This window comes from Heterodontus francisci, chromosome 1 (assembly GCF_036365525.1).
Source record: "Heterodontus francisci isolate sHetFra1 chromosome 1, sHetFra1.hap1, whole genome shotgun sequence".
NCBI classification, from domain to species: Eukaryota; Metazoa; Chordata; class Chondrichthyes; order Heterodontiformes; family Heterodontidae; genus Heterodontus; species Heterodontus francisci.
The window spans coordinates 137,663,392-137,688,734 of NC_090371.1; the positions used below are offsets into that span (position 1 = coordinate 137,663,392).

Below are 25,343 nucleotides of genomic sequence, written 5' to 3' on the forward strand. Positions count from 1 at the left end.
TGCCATTCACTGTATATGTCCTGCCCTGGTTTAACTTCCCAAAATGCATCATTTCACACTTGTCTGCGTTACATTCCATTTGCCATTCCCTTGCCCACTTTCCCAGTTGATCTATACCCTGTTGTAACCTTAGGCAACCATCTTCACTGTCCACTATACCCTCAATTTTGGTGTCATCTGCAAACTTACTAATCATGCCCCTTACATTCACATCCAAGTCATTAATATATATGACAAACAACAGAGGGCCCAGCACCAATCCCTGCGGCACACCACTGGTCACCACCCTCCAATCTGAAAAACAACCCTCCACTACCACCCTCTGCCTCCTATCACCAAGAAATTTTGTATCCAATTTGTTAGCTCACCCTGGATCCCATGTGTTCGAACCTTCTGGACCAGCTTACCATGCAGCACCTTGTCAAAGGCCTTGCTAAAGTCCATGTAGACAACGTCCATCGTCCTGCCCTCGTTAATCCTCTTGGTCACTTCCTCGAAAAACTCAGTCTAATTCGTGAGACATGATTTCCCATGCACAAAGCCATGCTGACTATCCCTAATCAGACCATGCCTTTCCAGATGCATATAAATCCTGTCTCTCAGAATCCCTTCCAATAACTTTCCCACCACTGATGTAAGGCTCACCAGCCTGTAGTTCCCTGACTTATCCCTGCTGCACTTCTTAAATAAAGGCACAACATTAGCTATCCTCCAGTCTTCCGGTACCTCACCCATGGCTAACGATGATACAGAAATCTCTGCCAGGGCCCCAGCAATCTCCTCCCTTGCTTCCCATAGCATCCTAGGATACACCTGGTCAGGCCCTGGGGATTTATCCACCTTAATGCGCTTCAAAACCACCAGCACTACCTCCTTTGTAATGTTGATATTCTCCAGGATATCTGTGTTCCCTCCCTTGAACTCACTAGCTTCCATGACCTTCTCCACGGTAAATACGGACGAGAAATATTCGTTTAAGATCTCGCCCATTTCCCGTGGCTCCACACGTAGATTGCCACACTGATCCTTAAGGGGACCTACTCTCCCTAGCTACCCTTTTACTCTTAATATACTTATAGAATCTTTTAGGATTCTCCTTTATCTTATCTGCCAGGGAAATCTCATGGCCCCTTTTCACCCTCCTAATTTCCTCCTTAAGTGTAGTCCTACATCCCCTATACTCCTCGAGGGACTCGCTTGATCCCAGCTGCCTCCTTCTTTGTCCTGACCAGACCCTCAATATCCCTCGTCAACCAAGGTTCCCTAAACTTGCCAGCCTTGCCCTTGCATCTAACAGGAACATGGCGGCCCTGAACTCTTCCTATCTCACTTTTAAAAGCCTCCCACTTGCCAGATGTCCCTTTACCTGTAAACAGTCTCTCCCATCAACTTTTGAGAGTTCTGTCTGATGCCATCGAAATTAGCCTCCCCCAATTTAGGACTTCAACCTGAGGACCAGTCCTATCCTTTTCCATAACTCTCTTAAAGCTAATAGAGGTCTGGTCACTGGTCCCAAAGTGCTCCCCCACTGACACATCAACCACCTGCCCATCCTCATTTCCTAAGAGGAGGTCGAGTGTAGCCCCTTCTCTAATAGGGCCATCCACATACTGCTTCAGAAAACTATCCTGGACACACTCAACAAATTCTTCCCCAGCTGATCCCTTAGCACTAAGGCAGTCCCAGTCAATATTAGGGAAGTTAAAATCACCTACTATTACAACCCTATAATTCCTACACCTATCTGTGATTTCCCTACATATATGCTCCTCCACTTCCCTCTGACTATTGGGGGGCCGATAGTATAATCCCATCAAAGTGATCACCCCTTTCTTATTTCTAAGTTCTACCCATATGGCCTTGCTGGACGTTCCCCCCGGGATATCCTCTCTAAGTACTGCCGTGATGTCCTCCCTAATCAATAGTGCAACTCCCCTTCCTCTCTTACCTCCACTTCTGTCACGCCGGAAGGATCGGTACCCAGAACATTGAGCTGCCAGTCCTGCCCATCCCTCAACCACGTTTCCGTAATAGCTATAATATCACAATCCCATGTACTGAGTTCATCTGTCTTACCTGTAAGGCTTCTTGCATTAAAGTAAATGCAGTTTAGCCTACCAGACCTTCCATGCTCCCTGTCCTGTCCCTGCCTGGCCTGCCTACTGGACTTGCTTGCTTTAACCTCTACATTTGCCTCAACTATCTCATCGGAGAGACTACTACTTTGGGTCCCACCCCCCCTGTCACTTAGGACAGAGATGAGGAGAAATTTCTTTACTCAGAGGGTTGTGAACCTTTGGAATTCTTTACCCCAGAGGGTTGTGGAAGCTCAGTCATTGAGTATGTTTAAAGCAGAGATTGACAGATTTCTAAATACAAATGACAAGGGGATATGAGGGTAGTGTGGGAAAAAGGTATTGAAGTGGATGATAAGCCATGATATTGAATGGCGGGGCAGGCTTGATGGGCTGAATGGCCTACTCCTCCTGTGTTCCTATGTTAACATCTTATATACTTGGCTGCTGATTTATGAAGAGGTAAAAGACGAGAATTGACTGGGTTAGATTTTCCTGCTTTTTGTATGTGATATACACGAGCAATATTTCATATTGTTGTGTAGATGCCAGTTTCATGTGGATTGAAATAGCTTAACTGGTGCACAGGTATTCAGCACTGCAGCTGAGATATTTTCAGGGAACATAGCCTTTGCTGTGTCCAATGCACTTAGCCATAATCAGTGTCATGTGGAGTAAACTAAATTGGCTGGACACTGACATTAATGATCGTGGGGACCTCAGACGGTTCTCAGGAGTAGTTCTGTCAGCTGAATATGCTTGCAGACACTTCAGCCTTGTCTTCTTACACTCGTGCTGTGCTTCTCCATGGTTGTAGATAAGCGTGTTCACAAAGCTTCTTTTTGCCATAATTGTCCACTACCACTCAACTGGATGTCATAATGCTACAGAGCTTCGCTTTTGTCTGTGAATTGTTGAACTGCTAGTTCTGTCTGTAGCCTGCTACGTCTGGTGGTTAGCCCGTAGGTCACCCTGTATTACAATTTCACAAGGCTGATAGCTCATTCTGAGTTATGCCTGGTGCAGCTCCCAACTTGTCCTTTAACACACTGCATCCTTCTAAATACCACATTGAACCAGGGTTGATCACCCAACTTGATGGAGGAGTTCGGACATCTTGAGCCGTTAAGTTACAGTTTGTGGTGGTATATAATTCTTCTTCAGATGGCCCACAGCACTTCATGGATGCCCAGTGCTTTGTTGACTTTTTTTAATGGGCTTTTTAACCTGCATCACTACTTTGAATCCATCCCATTTAGCCTGTTGGTGGTGTGGCGCTGTCCTCACAGCAAAGATGAGATGTTTGCCCTGATGGTGTGGTTTGTGGCGGGTGGGAAATGTGTTTATTGTTGAGATCCTGCTGAATTTAATGACAAGACCTTGTTTGAATTATTTGTCTCACCAGCAGCCAATCAACTGTCAGTAGGAAGGCTGCAGACGGAGAGCGGAGGTTTAGGTGGGAAACCAGGGTTGGGGGGAAGAGGCATATGTTGAGGAGAGAGTCCAATCGCAGGGAGGGAAACAGGTTAACTTGGGGGTGGGGGTGCGGTGCCTGGGCTATGCACTCCTGCTGGCCCACAAGCAGTGTTGGAAAGACACTTCGCTGCTGAATCTCGCTTCCCCTTCAGCTGCCAGGTTACCCAAGTTCTGGAAAACATGGCCTGCAGCAGTTAATTCTGAAAGTCTGTTAAAACTTGAGGCACGAGGTCTCATGAGCATTTATAAATGACTGACCTGCCCTCCCACCCACCACCACTTTGTCTCTACAAGGGCGATGTTGTGGTCACTCCTGCCACTATTACGAACATATGAGTCTGCAATAGGTAGGTTCATACGAACAAGGTCAAGTTGGTTATTCCCTTGTATTGATTCCTTCACCTATTGGAGGCCTAGTATGGCAGCAACCATCTTTCAGGACTCTAGCTCGATCATTTATATTTCTGCAGAAATGTTTTCGGTATCCTTTTCCATATAAATGTTATGCCTGGATTCATGACCAATGTCATGTACAGGCATTGAGCGATATCTGTAACATTATATTCCTTGGCTGCAGTTTATACTTGTCATACTTACAAAAGTCTGATTTGCAGCTAAGAAGTTGTTTGTGATATTTCTAATCTTCCAGTCTGGTTCCTTGGTGTCTCTAGTTTTACAGTGAATCTTTGAAGATCCAGTTCACCCACACTTGACATTGGATGGAAAATACAGATATCCTCCACCACAAGATGAAATTTTCTCTTGTTCTGATGTAGGACTTGAATTTAGTTCAGTGAAAAAAAGCATATTTCTAATCTACAGATATTCCATGAACTGAATACTTTAGAGGAATAGCCTTCTGATTACACTAAAAGAATGAACTTGTATTTCAATAGCACCTAATTACATACGAACATACAAATTTGAAGCAGGAATAGGCCACTCGGCCCTTCGAACCTGCTCCGCCATTCAATAAGTTCATGGCTGAACTGATTACTCCACACTTCCACCTACCTCTGATAACCTTTCACCCCCTTGCTTATCAAGAATCTATACACCTCTGCCTTGAAAATATTCAAAGACTCTGCTTCCACCATCTTATGAGTTAGAGAATTCCAAAGACACTCGACCCTCAGAGAAAACATTTCTCCTCATCTCTGTCTTAAATGGGCGACCCCTAGATTTTCCCAGAAGGTGAAGCATCCTTTCCACATCCATCCGGTCAATACCCCTCAGGATCTTATATGTTTCAATCAAGTCGCCTCTTACTCTTCTAAATTCCAGTGGATACAAGCCTAGCCTGTCCAATCTTTACTTGTAAGATGGCCCGCCCATTCCAGGTATTATTCTAGTAACCCTTCTCTATACTAACTCCAACGCATTTATATCCTTCCTTAAATGAGGAGACCAGTACTGTACACAGTATTATGGATGTGGTCTCACCAATGCCCTGTATAGCTGAAGCATAACCTCCCTACTTTTGTATTCAATTTCCCTCACGATAAACGACAACATTCTCTTTGCTTCCCTAATTATGTGCTGTACCTGCATACTAACCTTTTGTGATTCATGCACAAGGACACCCAGATCCCTCTGCAATCTCTCACCATTTAGATAATATGCTTTTTTATTCTTCGTGCCAAAGTGGACAATTTCACACTTTCCCACATTATACTCCATTTGCCAGGTCCTTGCCCCACTCACTTAACCTATCTATATCCCTTTGTAGCCTCCTTATGTCCTCTTCACAAGTTACTTTCCTACCTATCTTTGTGTCATCAGCAAATTTAGCAACCATACCTTCAGTCCCTTCATCTAAGTCATTTATATAAATTCTAAAATGTTGAAGCCTCTGCACAGATCCCTGTGGTACACCACTCATTACATCTTGCCAACCAGAAAATGACCCATTTATGCCTACTTTCTGTTTCCTGTTAGCTAGCCAATCTTTTATCCATCCCAATATGTTACCCCCTGCACCATGAGCTTCTATTTTCCGCAATAACGTTTGATGTGGCACATTATCAAATTCTGGAAATCTAAGTACAATACATCCACCGGTTCCCCTTCATCCGCAGCACATGTAACTCCCTCAAAGAACTCCAATAAATAGGTTAAACATGATTTCTCTTTCACAAAACCATGTTGACTCTGCCTGATTACCTTGTACCATTATTTCTTCCTTTATACCCTGTCCTTCAGTGTGGTTAATGTTCGATGGCCTGTGCACCATTCCCACAAGTGACTTCTTGCCTTTATGATTTCTCATCTCGACCCAAACTGCTTCTACATCCTGGTCTCCTGAACTTATGTCGTCCCTCTCTATTGTGCTAATACCATCATTAATTAACAGAGCTACCCCTCCATCTTTTCCTAGCTTCCTGTCCTTCCTAAATGCCATGTATCCTTCAATATTCAGGTCCCAATCTATGTCATCCTGCAGCCATGTCTCTGTAATGGCTATCAGATCATACTTATTTATTTCTATTTGCGCTCTTGGTTCATCTGTTTTGTTTTGAATACTACGTGCATTCAGATAGAGTCTTTAGTTTTGTCCTTTTATTATTTTCGTAATCTCTAGCCTTATCTGTTGATTTGCTCTTAGATTTGTACGCTCTGTCCCTTCCTGTCACGGTCTGTTTATCATTTCCCATATTAATACCTTTCTCTCTTGCCTTGTCTCTACTCCTTGATTTACCATATCTTCCCAAATTTGGTCCCTTGCCTCCACTATTCAGTTTAAAACCCTCTCTACTTCCCTAGTGATGTGGCTCGCAAGAACACCGGCCCCAGCACGGTGCAGGTGTAGACCATCCCAACCGTACAGCCACAACTTCCCCAGTACTGGTGCCAGTGCCCCACGAACTGGAACCCATTTCTACAACACCAGTAGAAGTGCATTAATTTCTCTAAACTTATTTGCCCTATGCCAATTTGCACATGGCTCAGGTAATAATCCAAAGATTATTACCTTTGAGGTTCTGCTGCTTAATTTGGCGCCTAGTTCCTCATGCTGACTATGCAGAACCTCTTTTGCACACAAAGAATGATTTTTGAAATGCAGTGGCTGTTCTCGTATAGCCAAACATAGAAGCTATTTTGTGTATAGGCAAGCTCCCACAAACAACAGTGCGATGAACAACCAGTAAAGCTGCTTTTGGTGCTGTTGGCTGAAGGAGGAACGTTGGCTAGGAAACTGGGAAAACATTCTCCTTTTCCTTTAGTGCCATGCAATCCTTACTGTCCACTAGAACCAGCAGGTAGAGATTCATTTTTAAATATGAAGATAGCACTTCCAACTGTTCAAAACTCCATGTGGCATGGAAGTATCAAACTAGATTATGTGGTGAAGGTTTAGAGTGATTCTTGACCACCTACAGTCAACTGAATCCAAGGTGAGGTACTATTAATTAAGTCAGACTGACGTGAACTTCAAGTTGAATCGTGCTTCGGTAATTATTTTTCAAATGTTGTTTTAAATGACTTGTAGACCTTTACCTATATTTTTAATGTTGCTGTTCTTTCTGTCCCTACCAATGAGGAGCATCACAATCCACACAAATTGGAAATTTATAATACAGTGTCTGTATTTAGAGAAGATTTGGAGTTTCACTGATAATAGTTCCTCCTTGAATTCTGTTGCAACTTGACTTATGATTTGACCATCTCTAAGTGAAGATTAGCAATGTTGGTACAAGTATACCAGTCTGCTTTTATATTGTAACTGCCTTCACTGTCCTTGATAATTATTGCACCAGAATAATCCAGACTTCCTAGACAGACTTAATATCTGTGTTCACTTTGCCACCAGTGCACACAAAGTTGTATAGTGTTTTCAGTGTGATCTATACATTTTGGAACAATCTTACTGCCAGTTATTGTTGCCTGTGGCTTTGGAAATTTGGCATTTCCTTTTTGCAGGGACAATCCTTTGATAGGATTGCTTGTGCATGTGTGAAAGAAGTTTGAGAATGAAAGAAAAAAAGTAGGCTACTTATTTTGCAATGATTCTTCAAATGCAATGTCTCCTCCACACACACACACTTCTGCTTCCCCTGAAAAACATATTTGTTTATTGGAGATGGTCTAAATTGAATTAAGGATCTCTTATTTATCATCTATGAACAAGAATTCAATGGAAACATGATCTGAGGAATATAAAGAGGAACTGAAAGACCTGATTTCCTTTGTCATGTTCAGGCATGCAGCTTGAGCCAATAACCATGTGTGTAGGAGACTTTTTATTTGAAAAATGAAGATTATCAAGTAAGTAATTCACTTTTTAGTTTTCACTTTTTTGATAGCTTCTTGCAGGTTATCAGTATTCCAGTTGCGAACTATTTTTATCATTTATAAGTACAGTATGTGGAACTTTGCCATGAATAGTTGACCTTGTTTTTCCTGTCTTGCAGTAAATCTGATATGTCTCGATTACGGTTGGCTGCAGGATGTGCCATACTAAGACTTGCACAAGAACCTTGTTATCATGAAATTATCACCCCAGAGCAGTTCCAGCTCTGTGCACTTGTTATTAATGTAAGTGCTGTTGCTTTCTTTTTATTCCTTATGTCATGGTCCTGTGTTCCAATATACTAATAGTTTAATATGATTTGCCACAAAGTTCTCTGGTTAGAAAGTAATCAAATAAAAAGGTGCCTGAGGTGAAGAAAAGTACCTACAGCAAATCTGTGCAATTCTATCTGTGTGCATCTTGAACTTCATACCAAGCAAATGATTTACCCAATTGTATAAATAGATTTTTTTAATAGATCAGGATCGCCCTTTTAAAAATTAATTAAAAGACTGGCTGCTGAGACAGTCATGGTCAATTTTTCAAAGGATTTACTTATTTAAAAAAGAGGTGTAGGAGAGGGTATCTCCAGAAGCCTTTCTTTAGTGACAGTTATAATAATTTCAAATTTGAAACAGATGTGGAATAGTTCAGAATTTTAAGGAGTTATTGTAAGACTGGCAACTTTTCACTTTGAATGTTACCCTGAAATTTGTTGGAGTGGATTTCTTTTTGTTATTAAAGGCTATGCTGAGAGGAAAAATTGTAGTAGTGGCTGATCAGTATTCAAAATGAGGTCAGGAGAATATTGCTAAAACTGTGCCTGATAAGTGAAATTTAGCATAATTTCCTTTTGCCCCATGAATTATCATAAAATTACCATGTGATTGTCTCAAAATTTTTGGCCTGCAGATAGAATGTCCATAATAAATTGGGTTAATGATGCAATCATGCACTTGTATAGAATCTAGCATTCTAGTTTGTTTACTGAACAGGACAGGTGTAATGAAGTAGAATTCTTTTCTGAAATTCAAACTATCCAAGGATTAAGAGAACATCATACAGAAGTTTCAGATGCTCACGTAGTGCATAACCTTTCCCTGTGAACAGTTACTATGGCTTATTCTGCATTTTATCTATCACAAAACTATTACCTTACACTGTGAAATTCTGTCCAGTACAATATTTGTTGATTTTATAATTTTGTTGTTAAAGGATGAGTGTTACCAGGTGAGGCAGATATTTGCTCTGAAACTCCACAAGGCGCTCGGGAAATTGCTGCTTCCATTGGAGTACATGGCAGTGTTTGCACTCTGTGCCAAGGACCCTGTGAAAGAGCGAAGAGCGCATGCCAGACAGTGCCTCCTTAAAAATATAAGTATACGGAGGGAGTATATCAAACAGAACCCAATGGCTCATGGTTAGTATTGCCGTTTACAGTCAGTGTTCATAAAAGATTTTCTACAAATTGTAGATCAATACATTAGACAGTTTTTTTTGGCACATCCAGCAATATATTTGCAGATGGCCGTTCCATTGGCAGCCGTGCCTTTTGCTGTCTAGGCACGAAGTTCTGGAATTCCCTCCCTAAACCCTTCCACCTCTCCCTCTCTCTCTCTCTCTCTGCTCCTTTAAGAAACTCCTTAAAGCCTATCCCCTTGACCAAGCTTTGGTAATCTGTCCTAATATCTTCTCCTGTGCCTTGTTGTCAGATTTTGTTTGATAACTCTCCTGTGAAGTGTCTTAGGATGTTTTACTGCTTTAAAGTGCTATATAAATGCAAGATTGTTGTTTCCTCTGCATGCCACTGCTGTACCCACTCGAGAAAGCAGTATTTTCAATGCAGTAGAGATCCTTGTCATTTTCATCCCCAAAATCATTTTTGGTTGTCAAGCTATACTCTGCTTTTTTAAACCTAGTTGAAGAGATTTTATGTACTTTTCTTAACTTGGAAGGTACCAATTGGGTGTTGATGCTTAGTTTTCATTGGATCTGCTAGAAATTGTGACATTTACCATTGAGTTTGATTTTTATTCAGTTTTCTTAAACATCCCTGTATTTGGTTCACATTAGTATCTGGTTTAAAAATTTGTCATTGCAGTAACGTTGCAACCTAAATCTGTCTCAGGTGCCATATCATTGCACAAATCATATGCCTGTACTCTTCATGTTAATCTTTTCCAAGCTGAGACTACAGGATTTTTCTTAGTACTAATTGATGCATAGGAACCAGTTGAAGTGTTCTTTTCCCCTCCCCTCCTCTTCAGATCAAATATACCTACATATGACAAAAAGTCTGCATTGGTTATTTTGTACTTCGTGTCCTGGCTTTACTCTTCTCTCTACCTTGGCTTCTGGGTTTCACTCCTCTGCTGGTATTTTCCAGATCTGCTGATCTCCACTGTTAGCACCTGACCAATTCTGCACCTCTGCTGGACCACTATCAACCTCTGCTGGTTCCTGGTAGATCCTCCACTCCTCTTTCAATGCCCAGAATCCAGAGGAATTCCTGGTTTCAGTCTCCACCCAGTACCTCAAACAATATTGTGCCCCTCTGATAGTTCCTGGATCTACCACTTTCCTCTCCTTTCTCTAAGCATGGCCCTCTCTTCTTCACTGACTCATGACTGCTCCAGTTTCTCATCTTCCACACCCTAATCACTATATCTGCAAGTGGACTTCACCCCGCCATAGCATCTTGGTCATCAGGCTGATTGAAATTCTCTGCTCCCTGTGCTTGGTTTGAGACTGTTAGCAGTTTTGCCAAATCCTTGCTATGCTTATCTAACCCAGGCTTCCCTCTGTGTCCACTCACATCTGCTCCTTGGTTGCTACTCTGGATTTCTACTATTTCTCAGAACCTGCTCTGCTACCTCCCTCACAGCTATGCCACATTCAGTTTTCCCATCTCCAGTATTTTGAACCCTGATCCCTACTTCACCCATGACTAATTTGTAACCTACCATCTGCAGGCATTCCAGACTCAAATCCCTTTTGAACGAGTCAACCCTCTGCACTTCTCCCAGGATTCCTAAGCAGGCCTGTGTGGCACCCTTCACTGCCTAGTTACACCAACCTGCCCCATTTGCTCTAACTTGCTCTCCCAGCTACTTTGCCCAGTAATCTCCTCAGGGATCAACTTGTCCAACTTTCTCCCCAACAATTGAACCACAATCTCCTCCCTTACAACAGAAAATACTTTTGAAAGTCAAACTTATTACAAAAATGGACTAAATAAAAAATAAAAAAACAAAACATTCTTTGGCACCTGCCCATATATGCCCCTGGAAAATAAGCCTTGTGCATTTATTCTTAATTCCCTTGAGTATAAAAAATTGAGGGGTGAACTCGTCGCGATGTTTAAACTGTTAAAAGGACTTGACAGGGTAGATACAAAGAAACTCTTTCCTCTGGTGAAGGAATCAAAAATAATGGAAATAATCTTAAAATTAGAGTTAGGCCATTCAGGAGCAAGATCGGGAAGCACTTTTTCACACCATGGATAGTAAAAGTCTGGAACCCTCTCCCCAAAAGGCTGATTACTGGATCAGTTGGCGCTTTCAAGATTAAGATTTTTATTCGCCCAGGATATGGAGCAAAGGTAGGTAAATGGAGTTGAAGTGCAGCCATGATCTAATTCAACGCCAGAGCAGGCTTCAGGGACTGAATGACCTCCTGCTGTTCCTAATATACCTTTCTAATGTTCATTGCTCACATCCCTTATAAAAAAAAATCACCGCTGATGCAGACTGCAGTTTTGTGTATTTTAGGTTTTCCTCCTGTAATAAGTGATCAAATGTTGAGTATACCTGCTGCTTAAGTAATAACACAACTGTATTTCAAGTCTCACTGCTTGTTTTTAAGTATAAGACCTATGTTTAGGGCTGTTTTGAAAGTGTTGGTTAGCTTTTGCTAATCTTCTAGCTTGGCATGCATGTATCCAGTAATTATAACCCTTAAAAACTTTTTAAACATACTTTATATTTTCTTTAGAGAAGCTGTTATCCCTATTACCGGAATATGTAGTTCCATACACAGTTCACTTGCTTGCCCACGATCCAGATTTTACCAAAACACAGGATATTGAGCAGCTGCGTGACATCAAAGAGTAAGTAACGATAAATTGCTAAAGACCTTGGAGCATCTATTTTTATACAGTGTTCCGTTCAATAGAAGTTGCCATTTGTAGTTGCCTTATGTTTGGATTTTTTTTATGTAGCTAAGGCTTTTTCTAATTGTATTTGATAAGGTGCCTGTGGTTCATGTTGGAAGTTTTAATGACAAAAAATGAAAATAATAGCCATGCTTTTATAAGAAAAATGGTGGAGAACATCAAACAAACAAAGGATGCCCAAGCACCAGATGATGGCAAAATGAATGAGGTGAGAAATACATATCTTGTACCACACTACTTTACAGAGATGCTTTAGAAAAGCTACTACAAACTGAGGTGAATTGGCCCACTAAAGATGTTCTATCCTGTAAACAATCGAGCACAGTTTTGAAGTTTATAATTTCAGTGGTAAAATTGCCAAAAGAACACAATTATAATCTGTTTTAATATGCCGAACTGGGATTAATAGTTCACTTATACAAATTTATTTTCAAACAGAATTGAGCCTTACAGTCCAAATCTTCCAACTTTGCATTCGAGAACAAATATTGCATGAACTCTGGTGCTGAATTATAAACTGGTTCATGTGTTCCATTTTTGTGATATAATTTGGGCTCAGAGTAATAGAAGTAGCTGAGAAATAATTATTGCCTGTATTCACAGTTGGGCAGTTAAAGTTTGCTACTTGAAAGCAGACATTAGCCTGTTTACTGTACATGAGTTACACAATACACTTGATACTATAATAATTAACAAAAAAATGCCATGCAACCAAGTTAACCATTTGTCTGCTTAATACGATCCATAATAATAATTATGCTTCTGTTTAAGGCTCTTCGGTTATGCCACTACTACAAATTACTACAAATTTGTTTGGCAAGTATGATTGAAGCATGATTTTGTACTCTTTCCTGTACCACATTGAATAAATTTCCTGGGGAAAATGCTCCAAAGAGCTGCAAGGGAATAGAAAATCAGTCAAGTAGTGATCCTAGAATTTCATAAATCTATTTTGAACTTGCACAATTATTCCAGTTGACTGTTTATAGTTTCCCTTGGTGTTGTGCTGTTTGTAGATGTTCCTTTATGACACATAGTAACTGTATTCTGCTTAATAAAACAACAAAGTAATCTGCTGAAATATGTATTGCACTGCTATTTAGATTTAATGGCCCAAAATTCACTACAAAATATTTCTGCATTTTTTAGACATTTCATCAGTATATCCAGGTCTCTTCCTTCATTTAAAATAATTAAAATGTAGCAACATAAATCAATGCAATGAACATGCTATTGTATATTGTGTGAAGAGTAAATGATGTAATAGCAAACTTTTGTAGGGGACAAGCAGCATTACTGACAATTAAACTGGCCAATGGAAAAAATTTGCGCATTGTCTCTGGCAACGTTTCAGTGGAAACACTTGATGCTTTGTTCATTTGGAGTGCTGTATGGGTGACAATGGCTAGAAACTGATTTGGACCACATACTGTGCTGATCGATGGCAGAAATTGATTGCGCTGCAGTCACCCATGGAAAAGCACATACTTGGCTCTTTGCCATTGGTTTAAATCAAATTCACCTGATCAGCCACTTCCTTACTGCTGTGGACAAGTTTCCAAAGTACAGTGTGCTGTTAAGACTGATATTTCTGTAAAATTGGGAGGTAGTGATGTAAGCAACATAATGATATTGTTATGAAATTAAATAAAAGATGTTAAGCAGTTTATTGGGCTACTGATAGTAATTGGAAGTGTAAGAGCTACACTAGAGTTCAATTAGCTCAGTTGGCCAGATGGCTAGAGTGTGGTGCAGAATAACGCCAACAGTGCAGGTTCAATCCCTGTACCGGCTGAAATAGTTCTCCGCTTTCCCCACAGTGATATCATGGCATAAGCCATGATTAGCAACCTTTGGACAACGAGGACACTATATACAGAGAGAGAAAAGCTTTGTTACCCTTAACCCGTGATAGCTTATACAAGCGGAAATGCCAAATGAGTTGTTTCAAACTCAAGCCATCAGATATTGTAAACAGCGGCCAACATCAGCCATTTTTTGTCTTTTTGGTCAGAGCCCTCAACCATGTTCGATCTATTTCACGCACTTCTGCTCTCACTCCTTCCCTTCCCTCCCAGAACCATGACAGGGTTCCCCTTATCCTCACTTTCCACCCCACCAGCCTCCATATTCAACGGATCATCCCCCGCCATATCCGCCCACTCCAGCATGATGCCACCACCAAACACATCTTCCCCTCCCCTCCCCTCCCCTTTCAGCATTCAGAAGGGACCGTTCCCTCAGCAACACCTTGGTCCATTCCTCAGTCACCCCCAGCACCTCTTCCCTTTCCTACGGCACCTTTCCGTGCAAGTGCAGGAGATGCTACACCTACCCTTTTACATCCTCCCTTCTCACCATCCAAGGCCCCAAATACTCCTTCCAAGTGAAACAGCGATTTACTTCTGCTTTTTTCAATTTAATATACTATATTCGTTGCTCACAATGTGGTCATTACATTGGGGAGATTAAGCGTAGAATGGGTGACCGCTTTGCTGAACACCTCTATTCAGTCCACAAGCGCGACCCCAAGATTCCTGTCGTCTGTCATTTCAATTTTAAGTGGATATGTGGATAGGTTACTACCAAAGAGGAAACAAAATATGGCCTTGACATTGTCGCTGCCTAACAGAAGTAAAGTATTTTGTGAGCCGGATACACGTCAGTTAGATAGTAATGGAGCTTTGGGCCTTCTATTAGAGTTGTTGGATGAAAATTTCAAGAATGATGATCTGTTAAATGGCTATGATGCAAGGTCAGACTTTGATAGATTTTGGAAATAGATGGTTATTCTATGGAGGAATATATCAAGGACTTTAAGTGATTGTATTAAAGATTGACAAAATTCAATTTGGGAATCCCTGGATTAGTACTGACATTTAAATTGCTGGATTGTGCTAAGGTGTCTCATATGGACAGGTTCCCGTTTCTATCTGGTGTGAATGCCCAAGGTGTGAATGCTTCAGGTGTGACTCGAAATATGATTGTGATGAATTGCCCAAAGTGGAGAGGCAGGGTCTTCAAAATTCACAGAGAATTCTGAGGAAGAGGATGAAGATGATGATGGATTTAACAAATTATATTGGTCATTAGTTTTAGTCCTGTGATGAATGTGTTAGTCATTCAGCTGTCTAGTGCCAGCTAGTGCTTGCACTTTGGCAGTATGTGATACAGACTGGTTAAAATGTTATCTTGATTTACTAAGTAGTGAGGATCAACACAAAGTTAAGGTATATCAAACTGCTACTTGCTTTAGGTTTGGTGATGCCAGCACATTGAGATCACTACAGAAAGTTGTAATTCCATGTAAAGTAGTTGGAGTAAGCCATTTTACAACTACTGATGGAGCTTTCAGTGAGATAATTATGCTGTTGAGTAAACCTTCTATGAAAAAGCCAAAAATGAAACTTGGCATGAAGCATGATGAGGCAATTATTTTTGGTAAGTCAGTGGATCTGCAGTTTACCCAGTAGGACATGATTGTATCCCCTTATCAAAACCTCATGCTTCTCATCAGAAAGTAAGACAAGTTATTAATGGCATCGGGTGATAAGAATCAGAGGGGAAAAGCTGTGTTAGTTCCAGAAACAATTTGCTCACCCTATTGTCAAAGGTTAAAAATCCTCCTAGAAGTTGCAGGTGTGGTTGATGAAGAGTATACAAGGTGAATAGAAAAGATTAGTGAGAAGTATGAAATTTGTAAAAAGAAAAAAGGATGGAGGATGCTGCCATATCCTATTGTAAGCCTTCATTGGCACATTGACGAGTTAGTTGCCATGGATCTAAAGGTATATGGGACAAAGAGAAAAATATCTTCATTCTACATTTTGTAGACCTGGCGACCAGATCTAGTCTTTCTACAATAATACATAGTAACGACAAAAAGGTTATTATGGAAAAAAATCATGGAGAAATAGTTAGGGACCCAGACTTGAGGCACCAGCAAAGTCTTGGATAATGGAGGAGAATTTGTCAACAATGAGTTCAGGGACATGTGTGAGAGCGTGCACATCATGGTCATGAATACCATAGCTGAAAGTCTTTTCAGCAATGGACTCTGAGAGGAATCATGCAGTGATTGATTAAAATTTTAGCTGATCTATCAGACTGCAAGTTGACAACTGCCCTGGCATGGGCAGTTCACGCAAAAAATTTATTCCAGATGGTTGGAGGATATAGTCCCTAATAACTAGTCTGTGGGTGAAATCCCAAATTGCGTACTGTGCTGTGTGCTAGTCCTCCTACTGTAGAAGGTATAGCAGTAAGTTGCATTTTCCTGCATATTTGAATGTTTGACATGCTGGGAGACAGGCTTTCATCAAGGCTGAGGTCTCGGAGAAAATTGGGAGCATTGTGAGGCATCGTATAAGGTTCATTCTGCACAATTTATCAGACTCTGAACAGCTGATAGAAACAAGGCATCTTGTACCTCAAGTTCTCATTTGTTTTATGATGAAGATCTTGAACAGAATACGTTAAATCAAGGACAGGATAGTGGTAATGTGAATGATCATGACGCAGCTATCATATCCAAAGGTCAATTGCCTAGAGTGGTACTCGGATGAGATTCCAGATGAGTCTAATGAATGGAGGGATTTAAGAATTGTGGGATGTGCAGAAAAATCTATTGGCAAGTTTAAATATTGGTTGAATGTTCAGGATGATGGCCAAGAAACAAGGTCCATGGATTGGCAGAATGGGTTGAGAGGGGAGAGTAAGAAAACGCAGTGCAAGTACTGATAGTGGGTCTCGAAGTGAATCTTGCGTCAGAAAACAATCACACACCAGAGAAAGAGCCTCTGATAATGCAAGAGGGCAAACTCACAGTAGTAGTCTGACAGATAAAAGTGCAAGTAGAGGTTGTAGCTTGAAGGGATTACGCAATGAAATAATGGCCACAGAGCAGTCTCAGAACAGAACTAGAAACAAGAGTTCTCATGATGGTGAGATTTTGATAGCTGTCAATAAACTTGATAACAAGAGGCAAAACAAAAGGAATTAGATAGAAAGAGTTTAGAGATTATTCTAAGGCGGTGCAGTGGTTAGCACCGCAGCCTCACAGCTCCAGCGACCCGGGTTCGATTCTGGGTACTGCCTGTACGGAGTTTGCAAGTTCTCCCTGTGACCACATGGGTTTTCGCCGGGTGCTCCGGTTTCCTCCCACAGCCAAAGACTTGCAGGTTGATAGGTAAATTGGCCATTTTAAATTGCCCCTAGTATAGGTAGGTGGTAGGGGAATTGAGGGAAGGTGGGAATGTGAGAGGGTAATGGGATTAATGTAGGATTAGTATAAATGGGTGGTTGATGGTCGGCACAGACTCGGTGGGCCGAAGGACCTGTTTCAGTGCTGTATCTCTAAATAAATAAATAAATACCAGATAAGGGACAACCAGCTTTGTCACATAGGTGGATTAGTACTGAAAAGGTCCTTGCAGATGGGACTTATAATGCTAAAGCGAGGCTAGTTGCTCGGGGTTTTGAAGAGCAATTGGATAATTTAGATGTTAGAGTGGGCTGTCCCACAGATTCAGAAGTAAACCTGAAAGCCTTTTTTATTCTGTTGCCACATACTCATGGGAGAGTAGATCAATGGACATAAAAGCTACGTTTCAGCAGGCAATACTTTTCAGATAGACGTGTTTCTGAAACCACCCAAAGACACAGCAGTTGCAAAAGGAAAACTATGGAAACTAAACTAATGCGTCTGTGATCTGAATGATGCTTCTATGGTGTTGTGTTTTCAGTGAGACCTGTTTTTCTGAAAGTAGGTTGTGTTCTACTAAAAGCAGATCCCGCCATGTTTAATTGGTATCAAAAAGGGGAACTTTCAGGCATCTTCATGATGCATGATTTCTTATGGGGTGGTACTGTGGAATTTGAGAAATGTGTTAAGACTAGATTAGAATTTAAAATTGGGTGTCAGGCTTGTGGGGGCTGGTTTAGATATTAAGCAGAGTAGGTCTGGAATAACTTAAAATCAATATTCCTATTTAGAGAGTGTTACTCCCATCCAGGTTAATTGTACTCGGCCATCACAGCAAGATGTTATATCTAAAGGAAGCAAGTGTGAAGCTTGATTGGTCATTTGAACTGGTTGGACATTCAGACTAGACCAGATACTAGTTTTGACTAACATCACATCCGGAAGACGTGAAAGGCCGCCCAGTGAAAGCTAGCGGCCTCTCAGCGCCCCGGGGTGGGCCCTGACAAACAGGCACAGAGTGCCCGATTGAGGACCGCCCAGCTTCCCCAACCACCCCCAGGACCCGGGACACCCCTCCTTCTCTCCCCACCCCCCTCCCCCACACAATCACCCCAGCGAGGCAGCCCTAACTTACCTGTAGTCCTGGCTGCATGTCCTCAGATGGTCTGCAGTCCCAGCAGTGGCCACCACTCCCGGTGGCGTAAAAATTGAGCAGGAGACTCTTGGAGGCTTTCCCGACCCGCTTCCACCGCTGCCCCACTTTACATGGGCCAGGGAAGTGGGCGAGAAACGGGCCGCCCGCCCCAGGCCAATCGAGGCCCTTAAGTGGCCACTTAAGGGCCTTCGCCCGCCTCCACAGAGATTTTACCCATGGCAAGCGGGCGTCCGGGAGACATGAAAGGCCGCCCAGTGAAAGCTGGCGGCCTCTCAGTGCCCCGTGGGTGGGCCCTGACAAACGGGTACAGAGTGCCCGATTGAGGGCCGCCCCCGCTTTCCAAACCACCCCCAGGACCCAAGACAACCCGATGATTGGCCAGCAGCTCAATGAGGCGGGACTTCCTCCCTCAAGAGAGTGCAAGTCCCGTCTTGGAACAATTAAAGCCCGGTGACCCGTAAAATGCGGGACGGATCCCTGGGCCGGGCGGAAGCTGTTTCACCACCAACTTTTACGTCGGTGGTCAGCTCCCGTCTTCCTGATGTAAAATCCAGCCCAAAGTGTGAGTGAGAAAAGGTTACGGATTGTGTTGGCTGACTTGAAACAAATGCTGGAGAGAAATTAGATGGGCGGATGCAAGTCATCCACTGTCTGATTATTTTACAAAAAGAAATACGAAGAAGTTAGGGATCTTAGAGGAGAGGCATCTTGTAATCTAATGCTTTGTATGGAATATGGAGGTTTTTGATTTAATATGGTTTGAAATTTTGGTTTTACATATCAGCACTTTTTACTTGAAGCGAGAAGGGAATCTGTTATTGTATATTAATTGTGTTTAATTGTATGCAGGAGGTGGACATCAACCAGAGATTCACATGTGCCCCTATAAATAGACACAGATGAAACTATGGTTGTTGGGTTAAGAGGTGCATGCTTGTCATGTATAGCTAATGCTTATGAAAGTGTGTAAAGATTGGTTCCAGTTCTATCCTTCACGAACTGGCTTTCTGGAGTAGAAGAATTTGGATTCAGAAACTCTTTGCAAGTTGCTCGGACTTGCAGATGGCAGCAATTAACCTGAAGAGTAAGCTTGAGAAATAAAAATTGAGTTGGGCGCAACACTGTCAAATGAAATTTATTACTGCACAAAGGAAAACGGGTAATGTGCGGGCTCCATGAATGGTACTAATTAAGTTATGGATGAAGTGGAGCAAAATCATGGGATCTTGGTGCATGCCACTCAACATTTAAATTCAATCAATTAATTTTAAAACGTCTAATTGAAAACTAGTCTCAATAATGGTGCCGTGAAACTATCAATCATCGTAAAAACCCATCTGGTTCATTAATGACCTTTAGGGCAGGATATCTGCCATCCTAACTGGTCTGGCCGACGTGTGACTCCAGACCCATAGCAATATGGTCGATTCTGCCCTCTGAAATGGTCTGGCAAGCCACTCAGTGTCAAGAGCAATTAGGGATGGGCAACAAATGCTAGCCTTGCCAGCGACACCCACATCCCATGAAAGAATTTTTTAAAAATACTGCAGAGCAGCAATCAACAAAGCAGATAGAATGCTGAATATATATAATGAAAACAGTATAGAGCAAGAAACTCATGACCAAATTGTGTAGTGTTCTGGTTGGACCACATCTTGAGTACTGTCCACTTCTGACTGTCAACATATTAGGCAATTTGTATTAGAGACATGAGTCTGATCCTTGATGTCAGTAATATGGGAAATGGCTGGAGAAACTTGGGCTTTTCTGTCTTTTGAGACTGAAGACTGGTCTATTTACAGGCACATAATATGGAAAATTACATGCAACAAAGCTGATAGAGTACAAATGAAGGTGATCAACATTTCCAAGAGATCCAAGTGTAGTCGGTGTGATGTAAAAAAAAACACATGTTTATGTTATGTGAAGGTGAGAGAAGGGTGGAAATTGGAAGCAAAGTTGATTAAGTTTTCCAGTTCGGGGCGGGAGCAGGAAACGGCACCGATACAGTCATCAATGTACCGGAAAAAGAGTTGGGGGAGGGGGCCTGAGTAGGACTGGAACAAAGAATTCTCAACATATCCCACAAAAAGACAGGCATAACTAGGACCAATGTGGGTACCCATAGCAACACCTTTTACTTGAAGGAAGTGAGTGGAGTTGAAGGAGAAGTTGTTCAATGTGAGAACAAGTTCAGCCGGGTGGAGGAGGGTGGTGGTGGATGGGGACTGGTTGGGCCTCTGTTCAAGGAAGAAGCGGAGAGCCCTCAAACCATCCTGGCGGGGGATGGAGTTGTAGAGCGATTGGACGTCCATAGTGAAGAGGAGGCGGTTGGGACCAGGGAACTGGAAATTATCAAAATGACGTAGGGCGTCAGAAGAGTCATGGATGTAGGTGGGAAGAGATTGGACCAGCGGAGAAAAAATACAGTCAAGATAGGAAGAAATAAGTTCAGTGGGCCAGGAGCAGGCTGACACAAGGGGTCTGCCGGGACAGTCCCATTTGTGGATTTTGGGAAGGAGGTAGAAGCGGGCTGTTTGGGGTTGCGGGACTGAGGTTGGAAGCTGATTTTCATGACATGAATTTTTCATGTCCTTTCTTTGCTTTTCTAATTTCTGTTTTTACTTCACCCCTGCACTTTCTATACTCCTCTAGGCTTTCTAAAGTATTAAGATTTTTGTGATTGTCATAAGCCTTCTTTTTCTGCTTTAACTTTCCCTGTAAGCTTCTAGATAACCAGGGGGCTCTAGATTTGGCAGTACCACCCTTTATCTTTGTGGAGACATGCCTGCACTGTGCCTGTAGTATCTCTCTTTTGAATGCCTCCCACTGGTTTGCCACTGATTTTCCTTTGAGTAGTATCCAGTTCACTTTTGCCAGGGTCTCAGTTTCTTAAAATTTGCTTTTCCCCAATTTAGAACTTTTACTCCTGTTTTATCTTTGTCCTTTTCCATGATTATGTTGAAACTAACTGTATTATGGCCACTATCTCCAAAATGGTCACCCACTGTTAGTTCCTCCACTTGCCCAGCTTCATTACTGGAGACTAAATCTAGAATTGCGCCCCCTTTCATTGGGCTTGTTACGTGCTGGCTAAAAAAGTTCTCTTGAACATAGTTCAAGAATTTTGTCCCCTCTGTGCCCTTCACACTGTTTGTATCCCAGTTGATATTGGGGTAGTTGAAATCCCCAACTGGCCTGCAAATAAGCACAGTTAGCGGAAACTCTTAGTGGCGGTTAATTCATCCTGGGGGCGAAGTCCAGTTTTGTGCACTGAGCTCAATTTGCACTTAAACTTCTGAGATCTTTTATGCTGTTTACACAAATTTTGGGTAAATTGTGCCAAAAAAAAGTGCAACCTAGTGGAACCCCCTACCCAATGTTGTCTTTCGAAAAATACTTTGTGACACTTTCCATTCAGCATTTTCGCATCGTGATCAGGAGATGCTGTCCTTTATGCAAGGTCTAGGTCAATCCAAAGATCTCCAGCTATGTAAATGGCCTTGTAACAGGCATACCCTTCAGGTTTTATGTTTCATTATCTCAGAATTTGTGATGCAGAACCTGTTTATGCCCCTAAGGGGGAAGAGCTCTAGTTACCAAAAAAACTATGGGTGACAAAAAAACTGACATAAAACTCAAAGAAAAGCCATAAAAATGCAAAATAAAAGCACAGATCCTAACGAATGGTAAAGGAACAAAGAACAGCAAAGGGTGTCAAAGCGCATAATAAGCTACAAAAAAAGAATATCAAAAGAAACTTGTAAGGGATATTTAAATCAGTACAAAAAAATTCTACAGTTATATTTGGAAAAAGAGGGTGGTCAGGAGCAATATGCGCCCCTTGAAAATTGAGAACAGTGATAGTCAATGAAAATAAGGAAATGACTAACGTTAAATCATTACTTTGGATCATTATTTACAGTAGAGGAAGAGGCCAGCATGCTGAACATCCCAAGGAAGAGAGATTGGGTAAACTGGGCCTGTATTCTCCAGAGTTTTGAAGAATGAGAGGTGATCTCATTGAAACCTACAAAATACTTAAAGGGATAGACAGGGTAGATGCAGCTAAGATGTTTCCCCTGGTTGGGGAGTCTAGAACCGGGGGACACAATTTCAAAATCAGGGGGAAGCTACTTCGGACAGAGATGAGGAGAAATTTCTTTAGATTAGATTAGATTTTTAGATTAGAGATACAGCACTGAAACAGGCCCTTCGGCCCACCGAGTCTGTGCCGACCATCAACCACCCATTTATACTAACCCTACACTAATCCCATATTCCTACCAAACATCCCCACCTGTCTCTATATTTCCCTACCACCTACCTATACTAGTGACAATTTATAATGGCCAATTTACCTATCAACCTGCAAGTCTTTTGGCTTGTGGGAGGAAACCGGAGCACCCGGAGAAAACCCACGCAGACACAGGGAGAACTTGCAAACTCCACACAGGCAGTACCCGGAATCGAACCCGGGTCCCTGGAGCTGTGAGGCTGCGGTGCTAACCACTGCGCCACTGTGCCGCCCCACTCAGAGGGTTGTAAATCTTTGGAATTCTCTACCCCAGAGGGCTGTGGAAGCTCAGTCATTGAGTATGTTTAAAGCAGAGATTGACGGATTTCTAAATACAAATGACATAAGGGTATATGAGGGGTAGTGTGGGGAAAAGGCACTGAAGTGGATGATCAGCCATGATCATATTGAATGGCAGAGCAGCTCGATGGGCTGAATGGCCTACTCCTCCTGTGTTCCTATGAAACTAATATTGAATCAGGGACAGGGACTCACCAAAATTATCATGAGCAAAATAAGAGTAATGAAGAATAATGGCACTAAAGAGTGACAAATCCAGCGCAGGGTTTTAAAGGAAATAGATGAGAACAGTCCGATGTGCTCTTGATTCAGGAATCATTGCTTTTAGATTGAAAAATTGCACGTGTCACTCTATTTGAAAGGTGAGAGGGGGAAACCAGAGAATTACAGACCAGTTAGTCTAACATCTGTTGTTGGGAAATGACTAGAGTTTATAACTAAGAATAGATTAATTGAACAGCTTGAAAATTTTAAGCTAAAAGCGAACCAGCATAGATTTGTAAAGTTAAAGCAAAATACTGCAGATGCTGGAAATCTGAAATAAAAACAAGAAATGCTGGAAATACTCAGCAAGTCTGGTAGCATCTGTGGAGAGAGAAGCAGAGTTAATGTTTCAGGTTAGTTCATACGTCAGCTGTTGTGAAGGGCAAGTCATGCCTGTTGAACCTGATTGAATTTTTTGAAACAGTGACTAAAGTAGTGGACAGGGGAATGTGTGTGGGCATTCCTTATCTGGACTTCCAGAAGGCAGTTGATAAAGTCCCTCGTTAGAGGCTGCTAGCTAAAGTTGAAGCTCATGCAATTGAAGGCAAATTAGTGGTCTGGTTAGGAAATTGGCTATGCAGCCAGACACAAAGTAGGGATGGTAGGGATAACAGACAGGTACCCTTAATTGGCAGAATGTGACTAGTGGTGTCCCACAAGGATCTGTGTTGGGGCCTCAACTATTCATCGTATTTAGTAACATCTTGGATGATGCGATAGAAAGCCACATATCCAAGTTTGCCCATGACACAGCACAGGTGGCAGTGTAAGAAGCGTAGATGGAAGCAAAAGTTACAGAGAGATTAAGTAAATGGGTGAAATTGGCAATTGGATTTCAATGTAGGCAAATGTGAGGTCATCTACTTTGGACCTAAAAAGGTTGGAACAGGGTACTTTCTAAATGGTGAAAAGCTAGAAACAGTGGAGGACTTAGGGGTCCAAAAACACAGGTCGTAAAATATCATAAACAGATGCAGAAAATAATAAGAAAGGCAAATGGAATGCTGGCCTTTATAGCTAGAGGACCAGAATACAAGGTGGTAGAAACCAAGCTTCAGCTATACAAAACCATGATTGGACGACACCTAGAGTATAGTGAACAGTTCTGGACACCACACTTAAGGAAGAATATATTAGTCGTGAAGGGAGTGCAGTGTAGATTTACCAGAAAGATACCTGGGCTAAGGATTAAATTATGAAGGCACTGCACGAATTAGAGTTGTATTCTCTGGAATTTAGAAGGTTAAGGGGTGAGTTGATTGAAGTTTCCAAGATATTCACATGAACAGATGGGGTAAATAGAGAAAAGGGGGCGTGGTCGAAAAATTAGAGCCAGACCTTTCAAGAATTAGGAAACATTTCTGCACACAGAGGGTGTTGTAAGTTTGGAAGTCTCTTCTGCAAACAGCAATTGTTGCTAGATCAGTTGTTTGTAAATCTGAGATTGATAGATTTTTGTTAGGCAAAGATATTAAAGGGATATGAGGCAAAGGCAGGAATTTGGAGTTAGGTCACAGATCAACCATGATCTCATTGAACGGTGGAACAGGCTCGAGGGAATAAATGGCCTCTCATGTTCCGATATTCCTATAACACATCTCCTGTTCAAGTGACTAATGCTCCCTTACAGAATGGAAGTGCACATCTTTCAGGAGCATGGAACTAGCCACATAGTTCTTAGGGCATAAACAGCACTACTACTGCTTGCATTTATATAGCACTTTTAACATAACAAAACATCCCAAGGTGCTGAACAAGAACATTATGAAAAACATTTCTGACTCCGAGCTACAGAAGGAGATATCAGGACAGGTGACCAAAAGCTTGGTCAAAGAGATAAGATTTAAGGAGCATCCTAAAGAAGGGTGGAGAGGCTTAGGGAGGGAATTCCAGAGCTTGGGGCCAAAGCAGTTGAAAGCATGGACCGCCAATGACAGAACAATTTAAATCAGGAATGCCCAAGAGGCCAGAATTGGAGGAGTGCAGAGATCTTTAAGGCTGTAGGAAGATACAGATAGGGAGGAGTGAGACCATGGAGGGATTTGAAAACACTGGTGCGGATAAACCTGTTAAAGCCAAAAGCTGCACTGTCAGTTTAATCCAGTCC

At 41.9% G+C, this 25,343-nt stretch overlaps 1 protein-coding gene across 4 annotated transcripts in view; it reads left to right on the forward strand.

Moving 5' to 3' along the window:
- Nucleotides 1-25,343, forward strand: part of pds5a (PDS5 cohesin associated factor A) — a 312,001-nt gene that overhangs the window by 254,173 nt on the left and 32,485 nt on the right. For all 4 annotated transcript variants that reach the window (XM_068036537.1, XM_068036525.1, XM_068036541.1 and 1 more), the window contains exons 24-27: nt 7,964-8,087; nt 9,058-9,262; nt 11,836-11,950; nt 12,092-12,224. In XM_068036537.1, coding sequence (XP_067892638.1) covers nt 7,964-8,087; nt 9,058-9,262; nt 11,836-11,950; nt 12,092-12,224 — 577 coding nt within the window. The remainder of the gene's footprint in view (nt 1-7,963; nt 8,088-9,057; nt 9,263-11,835; nt 11,951-12,091; nt 12,225-25,343) is intronic.